The sequence below is a fragment of the Xiphophorus maculatus genome, chromosome 6 (genome assembly GCF_002775205.1).
Source record: "Xiphophorus maculatus strain JP 163 A chromosome 6, X_maculatus-5.0-male, whole genome shotgun sequence".
NCBI lineage: Eukaryota > Metazoa > Chordata > Actinopteri > Cyprinodontiformes > Poeciliidae > Xiphophorus > Xiphophorus maculatus.
In genome coordinates this window covers 17,494,827-17,505,251 of record NC_036448.1, presented here as the reverse complement: position 1 = coordinate 17,505,251, position 10,425 = coordinate 17,494,827, and the positions used below count along the sequence as shown (strand labels likewise).

Below are 10,425 nucleotides of genomic sequence, written 5' to 3'. Positions count from 1 at the left end.
AAAAAGGTTCCTAAAGATATCTGCAGACAAATTTTTAGCCTATTTATAAAGACCATCAATAAACCATTCATGTATTTTTATTGTTTAGGTATCCTGTTTTAGGATCTAATATATTTGATAAATAATTACATATTATTATTATTATTATTATTATTATTATTATTATTATTATTATTATTATTATTATTATTATTATTCACGATTAACTTGAACAATGTGTCAATATTACTTTAGCATATACAGTAAGTATACAGAATGAAATTATGGAGATATAATATAATAAAAAAATAATTGAAAATTTAAATTTATTTAATCATCATTTTCTAGTTTATTTACTTAGATATTATTTCTATCTGTATTATGAAAATATATATATTTAAAAATCTTTTAATTGGACAGTTGGAATTATAATTAATTAAATACCCCAAAAAATGTTTGTTAAATAAACTTAAATATGATCTCAAAACTGATTGTATGACCCTCTTATCAATATAATTCTATGCAAAAGCTGAATATTTTGTTAGCATAAAAAATTAAGATGCATGAACTGTATTTTAAACAAAAGCAGATCTATCACAAATGTATGTGCAGTTCATAACTAGATTTTATAACTAAAATTGAGTTATAATACAATAAAAAACATAAACATAAAAAAACAACAGAATGTTGTCTTTACATGCAGTTTCAAATAAAATGTAAAATAAAAACTATTTTGCTGTTTTATCAGAAGGGAGATGGTCCAAATGTTCATGTACTTTCTCAGGATTCTTTAAATCACAGTTGTAGCAGAAAAGTATTTTATTGTGTAACACCTTTAGTTAAAAATGTTTTAACTGTAATCACCCAGAAAAACTATAAAAGAAGTGTAAGTCTTAATATTGCCCTTCTCTCAGTTCTTAAAATATAGTTTCCAAACCACTAGTGAGTAACATTAAACTGACTTCAAAGAGTAAGTAACATTAAACATACCTGAATATGTTTTTAAAAGTGACCAAATGCTGACAAATGCATGAAAATACAATTTTTGAAGAAGTTTTAAGAATAAAAATCTGATCTCAAAACACTTTCAAGAGAAACCCAAACAGTCTTGACAATTTATCATCAAGAAAATGTTTTGTCTCTGAAAGTAGTTTATAGTCTAATAGCTCTATTGCGATTTCTTGTTTTTTAACTTATCACCTATGACATCTACACACTCAGACAGGGACACATATAAATATATACTGTATATGTACTGTACAGTATTTAAATAATGAACTTTAAATATTGGTCAGATTTTGTGCTGTATTTGGAAAAAAAGGTTAGAAAACACACCAGGTATTGTCATAATCCCTAGGTTGAACTTCTAAACCCTGTTCTATAAAGTTAATAATTACTATCATTCTGAGCTATTATAGTTGTAGATTAATGCCAAAGCTAAATATCAGTTTCTTTTAATGCTAACTTTATAACCTGTCATTTGAAGTGTTTTTGTTTACATAAATAAATACTTGACTTCAATGCATGTTCAATAAAATGAAACAATTCTGCTATTTCAAAATGAAGAGCATTTTCTGCTACCCATGTAGTTTTATATTCTTATCACAGTTGTAGGAGAAATGTCTCTTCCATACTTCTGAAAAACTAAGTAACACAACACGGAGTTCCTATCAACATGATTTAATGTGAAATCCGAACATTAATTCCAAGAAGGAAGTCACCTGAAGTTTTCTCCTTTTTATTTTTATTTATTTATTTTGTCTGGAGATGAGCAGATCTATCACAAACATACTTTACAGTATTATGACAGGTATTCTCAGGCAGCTTTCAGACTCCTCCAGATGAAACACAAAGACACAATGAAAAGCCTTCTCTTTGCTTGTCAACGCCTCCTGAAGGCACTAAATTAAGATTTAGATGAGTAAATGCGAAATTCAAAAACGATGTCAGACTATTCGCAGAGATTCTCTTCCAGTCTGAGATGGTGGCCTTTGTCACTGATAAATTCTCTGTTTGAAGATAATGCACAAGTTGCATTCGATATTCCAATATCAGCGACCGTATTTGCAGATAGATGGCACTGCAAATAAACAAGCATTATTCGCGGTGTAAATATATGCATGAACTTCAAATGATGGATAAATGAAAAATAAATAGGAAAGCTTTAACATAACAGTTATATTTTTGAAATCTAAATGGAGCGAGTGTGTTGAAGAAGAGCCAGGAGGCATTAAGGCTGAAACTGCAAACCAAGGAGTAAATCGACTTAATGCCATCACATTTCCACCCCATTCATGCCTAAGAAAAGGGTTCGGGAAAGAGATTAGGTTATATATCTGCTGTCAGGGACTGAAGAGACCAAGTAGAGAACTTCACCTAAACAGAGCGATGATCAAACAGACATGCTTTAACAGACATGCTTCATAATCTCATCCGTTATTGTCCCCCCCCCCCCACCCCCTCCTCGCTGCCTCGACTACAGGTTCAGTGGCAAATCTGAGACAGGGGCAGATTAAATGTGTGATGAAATGTCTGAGAAATATGTGAGAATGCGCAATGTAAGAACGGTTGATTTTCTACCCACATGACGAACATAATCACTATTAGTAACACATATCTACATAAATATGATAATTCAAAATTTAGACACATTCATTGGGTTCAGATTGGAAATCAGAACCATCTGATGGCATAGTTTTATGGATAATTACTGCCACAGAGATAATGCAGCATGTGAAAGGAAAGCTTTGAGGTATCTCCACTCGCTGGGAAGAGAGAGTGCGTAGGTTTCAGTTGTGCATCTGAGCTGTACCCAAAAGGCAAATGTGTGGAAAGTTTGGTGACAAGCATCCAGGCGTGCGGTTAACAAGATTGCATCTGGTGAGTAGAAAGTGGAGGATATAGCCTTTACTGTGCGCTTAAAGAGCAAATTATTTTCACATTAAGTTCAATGGCGTCAGTAATCCGCCCAAATATAGACAGAACTATTTCATTTCCAGTGGAAAAATAATTATTCAAATACCCTGTAGTGCAAATCCCCTTAATTTAGTGCATGACACAGTTTTTGATTCCCCACCACAGAACAAAACAGAAAAGAATCCCAGCAAACATTAAAATCTGTTGTTTTATTTGGTAATCTGGCTGCTTACTGACAAGAAAATAATCAATACAAATAGTTCTGAAGTGTCTGAAAATAGACAGGCGATTTAAACTGTAACTAACAGCCATGCATTTTCCAGCTGCATTGCAGTGTTGAGGAAATGACACCAGCTTTGATGGGCTGTATAGCTTTTGAGATGAGCCTCTTTATGCCGCTTGCAGTTCCATTATGGCTTTGTTCGAAAGCTTGTTTACCTGCTGATAACATACACTGGTGGATTCAGGAGCACCGATCCAAAATCTGCTGCCAAAGTCACTCAAGTCTCATTGTACTGCAGGAGGAGAAGAATGAAATGTTTATGCGGAGGGGAATGCAAATGCTAAATGTGAAATCAAACTATGGGACCAATAAGGGATCAGAACAACTTTGCCAGGTTTTATTTTTAGCCCGGTTGCAAGGCTCGCTTTGTGGAACACTCTTCACTTTAGCCTCTGTGCATCCGCACGCTTTGGTTCTTCCCTCAAACATAGAAACATTATTCGAGCAAAAGCTAAAACTGTGCGATTATTTCTAAAAACGGGTTCAGCACAACAATCTTCCATCGAGCTTTGGATTAGACAAAAAAGATCCAAAGTGACTGAAGGCAGCCTGAAAACGTACCTGTTTTTCTGTGATAACGCTTGATATCAAATCACCAGCAGATCAAAAACTGGTCATCCAGTCTCATTATTATACATCACTGAAATATTTTTGGATTTCGCTGTTAGGAAAAAAAAAAAAATCTATGGTCTCAGGTCAGAGGAATCTCCCTTTAGTTTGCATATTAAAGGGGATTCGATAGACCCCTGTTAGCCACACATCCCCGTGCAGGCAGGTCTCCAGGGGGCCAGCACGGCCCCACAGACGGGAAACTAGGGGGCCAGGTGACCCTGTCTCTGAGGTTAGCAGGAAACACTAAAGAGGGATGGGCAGGGAGCTGAGGAGCCACTGAGTGCGACTGTGCAAGGCTGGTGATGGCAGCTGTCAATGGTTTGGAAGGAGAAGCAGACAGATTGTGCGTTCTGTTGGTGCAGCCAGTTCGCCACCTGGCAGGCTTTTCCTTGTTAGAACTTCTTGCTGTTTCTGTTCTCATCAGAGGAATGATTTTCCTCTTATCCTCTGTGTTCAGGGGAAGTTAAATTTGTTAAAATGTTTAATAATGTTTAGTTAAATTGTACATACAAAGAGCGTTCTGTGCGATGCATAAAACTGCTGCTACTTTTGCAATGGGTCCCAAAAGCTATAAGTAAGGTATGTAAGCGTACATTTTTTTTTCTTTTTGCCTAATTAACTACAGTGAATAATCAAATTAATTTAAACATGTTCATTTAAAGAATCCCTTTGTAATCTTGAGCCCTGCATTACATTAGTTATGAGTTCTATAAGAATAATAGTGTTTTTGAAGGGGTAGGATTTGCTTAAAAAAATAATCTGTAACTTTCCAATCCCATCATAGCCATAAATACTGCTCTATGTTGTTCAGTTGTTATGAAAAAGCGCAAGCAGAAAGCATGAACAGCTTAAAAGTACATTTCAAAAATCACATTTGGCAGTCAGTCCTTGTTCCAACAGGATTAAAAAAAAAAGTCTTTCATTTGATATAAATATATGCAAAGAGAGTGGTGTGGTGATCTGGGTGCCAGAGGTGGCGCTTTACTCTGGATATTCTGGCTTGGGCCTGTAAGGGACATAAATTAACATGAATTAACACATGCATGCAATAAGAAAATAATTAATTCAAGTTATCAGTCACCTTTTCCATTCCAGGAATCTGATTGACAAGATAAAGTAATGTGCAAACTGCTTTTCAAAGCTAACAGCCTGGAGCACCCCTCCTATTAGTTAGTCATTCCCTCAGTATCACACCCGGAATCTGTCATTTCACAATTTTCTCCTATAATGCATATGTGCCGCTCTCACCACTCCACTACAGCAACTGCCATCTAACAAGTTGACACAGAGAATGATACAATTCACGTCCAGTATTCAGTTCCATATACAGCAAGCATCTGAGGCAGACGGGTCAAGAATATGGTACATTCTGTTCCCTCTCAAAATTGCTTTTCAGGACTCTCGAGGAGATGGTTAAACATCCCATTTTATCCTCTAAATACAACTCAAAAGTCTAAAAGATTTAAAACTCTTGATTTTAGCTGGTTGTCCTGAAATTGTGCAACGCTATCCTTAATAAGATTTAAGTCTGTCTAGTTATTTGAAATATTTGTGCTATCTCTAAAAGTCACTCCAGCACCTTCTGCACCCCCACTAAAGATGTATAAACAACCTTTCAATACATACATTTTTATGTCAGTGGCACTTAAATATATAGAAAAATCCAACATTAACTAGAAGTGAACTGCATTTATTCTTTAAGAAAAATATTCACACATTAAGAAACATTTTTTTTTTTTTTTTATAAAATCACAGTTGCTACAAATATTACCACCCCTTAAAAATTGTGCTAAAATAAAAACAACTAAGTATTTGTTATAATTTAGGTACTTGAAATAAGTATTCCACAACTTCCTGTTTCTTTGGGGAATAAACATGTAAAACTTTTCAAAACAGGAAATACTAAAGAACATTTACTGAGGCAGATAGGTGCTGATGATAATAAGGTATAAAATGTTTACAAGAAAATAGCTACTTGACTATACTTGCTCGTATTTACAGACTAAGCATTAACAAACACATTAAAACAAGTGGAAGTGTGACAAACATCCTTTATAAGGAACTCAAGTTTATCCGACCAGCCGTCTCAAGAAGAAACAGTTAAAAAAAAAAAAAAAAATCTCCAAACCTGCAGGAAAGAGTGACATCTTCAGGTCAGTTACTCAAAACTGTTCCCCTTAGAATAATTTAACACATCTTTGCAAGTGGTACCAATAATTTTGAAGCATGCTAATAATAATGAGACAGCCTTAATTTAGCTACAAAGGTCCATTAAGACACAGCATCTCTCTTCCTAATAACTCATAGTTGAATGGCAGCACAGCTAGAGAACTCAAAAGTTTTTTTTTTTTTTTTTTTTTTCGAAGCTTACAAATATGAAATACAAACCCTTCACCTACTTGAATCAATCGCTGTAAGAGACTAATTAAAACAATCGTTTCTTTAAGAAGACCATTTGAAAATGGGAACAGAGAGTTTAAGGCTTAATTATTTCAAAATATGGGGCAATAAAAGAGAGAGTTTTACCAAAACTCAGCTAACATTATTGCTACATTTGAATTGATATGTGAAAAGATCTGAAATATAAGTAGGTGAATTACCTAACAAGTAAAAAATACCCTAATAATACTACTTTGTCCTGCATCAAAGTAGTAATTAATTTACTCAATAAAAATAATGTCCACATAGAAATTTATTTATTCTATGTATATTATTATTCCTTGACACTGGTTCTAAATGTTGGGTTTAAACATCTCATGGGGAGGGAGTGTCTATTCTGAGTTTGGACACAAACCTTTTGTGGAAGCATTTGTTTTGTCAAGTTTCAGTGCTTCACAGAAATACAGCAGGTAGAAACAGAGGTGTGAGTATTGCTATCTTTTGGTTTATTTTCATGGTTTGGCATGATTTTATGTAAACATGATGCTTCTTTCTCCTTAGATATACCAAGCTGTTCTGTGTGTGCAGATAATTTGTTGTTAGATTGTTTCATGTTCTAGTGGTGTTACCTGCTTATTTACCTTGTAAGCACTTGGCTACAGGGAATTATGTTCAAAAGGTTGGATGCTATCAACAGTGTTGGAGTAACTAAAACCGAAACATACATGTATTAATTACTGGTAGTTCTATATATGAAGAGCAAATAAACTGAGCTTTCAGACTATGTGTGAGGTTGTGGATGGAGAGTCTGTAGCAACAGTCATGCGACAGCAAACAAAAGACTAATTACATTTAATGGACAGTGTAGGGGCAACCAGATAAACACAAATAAAATCCACATGGCACAATATGTCATCAGCAAAACATTAGCTGAATCAACGTATTTACAAAATTATCATCAGTGTATGGTGCACAGCATGTTATATATCCTGGTTATTATTTTTCACCAATTTATGATAACAGTCCTCCTATAGCTAATATTCAATAACAGATAATAAAAAATCTAGTCGTCAGATCAAAATTAATGTTGAAGTTAGTTTTTAAGTTGGAGCATAATTTTCCCTGATGCAATTTGTCAGACTAGCTGGTTTGGCTTCTTCATGTGAACCAGTTAGCTTAGAAAATAGAAAGTAAGTTATTTTCTATTCAGCTGGAACAATAAAAAATAGGTTTCAGTTATTGTAAAGTACCTATATGCGTTTTTATGGTTCAACATTAAACCGATTGAGAAGACTGAGGTAGGAAAGGCTTTAATTCAGACAGCAGACATGTCTGATGTTGTGTATAAATGGGATAAAAATGCTCTAGAAGAGGACAGAGTGCACAAAAGTTGTTCTGTTGCCTGAATGTGGTGTCAGCCGGTCCCAGTCCCTGCGGCTCTCACCGCGTACTGTTCAGGCCTGACGGGAAGCTGACTGCAGCTCAGGACATGGCCTCGTTTGTTCACGGCTCCCCCACCACTCCCCTTCACTCTCCAGCCCTACCCCTGTGAAAAGAGTTATGCTGTCTGTTTTGAATGGACAGCGTTTTTCTTTGTGTGGCCGATCAAAACAGAGGGCAAAGTTAGTCAGCAAGTTGCATAGCTTCTGCATTCTGGTTCTTCAAGCCTCTTTTGTATGAAGTTTAGCACAATGTTTTACACTGTGTTTGACCTGAATGGCATGTTGGAGGTAGGAGCTCTCTTCCAAACTACAAAACAGAAAGAGGTAGAAAGTGGTTTTCTTTTGTTATCTGATTAAACTAAGTCAGGCTTTTATGGTATGGGGAAATAAATGTAATGGTAAAATGTGGGGTGGGGGTAAAAAGTCTTGGCTATAATGCAGAAAATTACAAAGTGCAGGATTTCTGAAATATTTATATGCTTTTATCTGATCTATTTCCTAGCCACAAGGTATTTGCCTGAGAATTCCTGGCACTTTTCATATTACCTGAAGGCAAATGGTGTATAGATTTATACAAGTTATTTACAACAACAGCCAAGCCATTCCTCTGGAAACTAGGCTGCAGATCAAAGGATTGTTTTGATCTCTACTTAGCATATTTGTTTAACCTAGCCAGTGATTCTGAAAAGTGCACAAGCTTTTTGGTGATATGCAGAGCACCCTTTATCCGTCTTTTTCTTCTGTTAGCTGCGGATTTAAGTACTTTCTGTATTTAGGAGACAACTGGATTTGCCAGCTTTTGAAATTTAGTTGCCCACTGCTAGCAGTCTTGGCACTCAGAAATAGATAACTAGGTATGTTCCTTTGCTAATCCTGATCGGCCTTGTAATAGTATTTGTGGACTGTAGAGCACTCAATTAGGGCATAATGTGCTATTTTTATTTCCTTTAAGTTGGATTAAATGTGAAAACATGGTTGGGTTTTTTTTCTATTTCCATCTACTACGTACTGTGTTTTTGTACTTTGCAAAGTATTGTTTTATACAGTTTCAATCAGGACGAGTCTCTCAGCACTGAATTGAAAAATGTCAGGAGAGGAAAACAATGTCCAAGCGCTCTCTAACAAAAACGTGCCAGGGCAATCAGGAAATTTTCTGGAATGCTTAAGAGAATGCATATGCACACAATGCCCTAATTCTCTTTTACTTTGGGTTTGGGAAAGATGAGCCCAGGTTTACTGAGAGCCAAAAAAGGGGGCAGATGGCTCACAAGAGGGATAAACCTGGGAAGTCATGCTGTAAATGTGTTTTACAGAAAACAATGAAAGGAGCGGACAAAGCGATTGTGGCAAAGTCCTTTGGAAAATGGAAAAGCAGCTCTCTAAGGTCCAGGACCATGGAGAAGCCGGATGAGCCTTCTGAGGAGAGTAAGAAGGCGAACCTTTCCAACTGCACCTGTGAAGACCCCCAACTCGCCAAGAAACCAGTTGGTAAAGAGTACCTTATTTCTTATTTCGAGTTTGGCCAAACTACCGAATCACCTGGCTATTTTTTTTTTTGTGACAATTTTAATTATTACTGTGTTGAGGTTTTATTTTTTATATTTTTTTGCTTTGACTCTTTGGCCTGCCATATCCGGTGAACAAACAAACCACATTGTTGGGCAGGAGAATTCCTTTTGAGGGAAAGTGTGTCTCCGATGATACAGTGTTGCCAGAAAAAGACAAAGCGAAAAATAGCAAACACAAAAACAGTCACAGGTGCATGGGAAAAAGAGAGGAGCGAGTGAATGGTCACTGCGGTCCCCAGGAGGTCTTTCAGTGTTAGCCAGTGCGGTGGGTGGACTTCTGACAAGGACGCTGGTTTGCAGCCAGGTGGAGTGTGTAACTGAGAATGCTCCTGTTTATTCCTTTCACATGCTAATGTGGCTCCTGTGCGACTTAGAAGCGGCAAAAAAGTTTTTCTTGGAGCGAACATTTTTGTTGCTCTTGTATCACAGCAGTGGTCTGATTCAAAGACTCAGGACTCCTTTTTATATGAGTTTGGGATCATGCCAGGGAGAGAGATACACTATAACTGTGGTGTACAGAAAGGCATTGAAATGCATTGGTTGAATATTTGAAAAGTGCAAACAGGTGCAACCATTTAACCTTTCCAACATTATCATAGAATAATTAGTGTTAAAAGTATAATTAAAGGAGCTGGAGTTTATTCCAGAGGCATTTTACTGGCACACGATACAGAATAGATCTTATGTGCCCAAGAGAACAACAAAGCAAAACCAAAGAAAAAAAACAACTAAATATATGTGTGCAAATATACATACATATAATTTATATATATATGAATATGTAGATGACACATATACAGTATATACAGTATATATATATATATATATATATATATATATATATATATATATATATATATATATATATATATATATATATATATATATATATATATATATATATATATATATATATATATATATATGTATATATATATATATATATACAGAGAGAAAGAGAGAGGGAGAGAGAGAGAGAGAGAGAGAGAGAGAGAGAGAGAGAGAGAGAGATTTTTCTTTTCTTTTCATTTTTTTTATCCAATACTAACATTTGTGGAGCTGATCTCTAGTTCAAAAGACGCTTGACAAGGGGAGGGCAACATTTGTAGCCCATGTCTACTATCCACTTTTGTGTCTTCCTTCCACTCAATTTTCTATTAATATGTTTTTATACAGAACCTTTGAACAAACAGCTTCTTCAGCAATGACTCACCTTGTGAAGGGTGTCGGGGACATCTTCTGGACT

General features: G+C 35.6%; 1 protein-coding gene across 3 annotated transcripts in view; it reads left to right on the top strand.

Moving 5' to 3' along the window:
* Positions 1-7,782: 7,782 nt before the first annotated feature.
* Positions 7,783-10,425, top strand: part of st18 (ST18, C2H2C-type zinc finger) — a 47,754-nt gene continuing 45,111 nt past the window's right edge. For 2 of the 3 annotated variants that reach the window (XM_023334809.1, XM_023334808.1), the window contains exons 1-2: positions 7,783-7,935; positions 8,925-9,099. In XM_023334809.1, coding sequence (XP_023190577.1) covers positions 7,846-7,935; positions 8,925-9,099 — 265 coding nt within the window. In that variant the 5' untranslated portion in view covers positions 7,783-7,845. The remainder of the gene's footprint in view (positions 7,936-8,924; positions 9,100-10,425) is intronic. The other variant, XM_023334810.1, reaches the window with a different exon arrangement.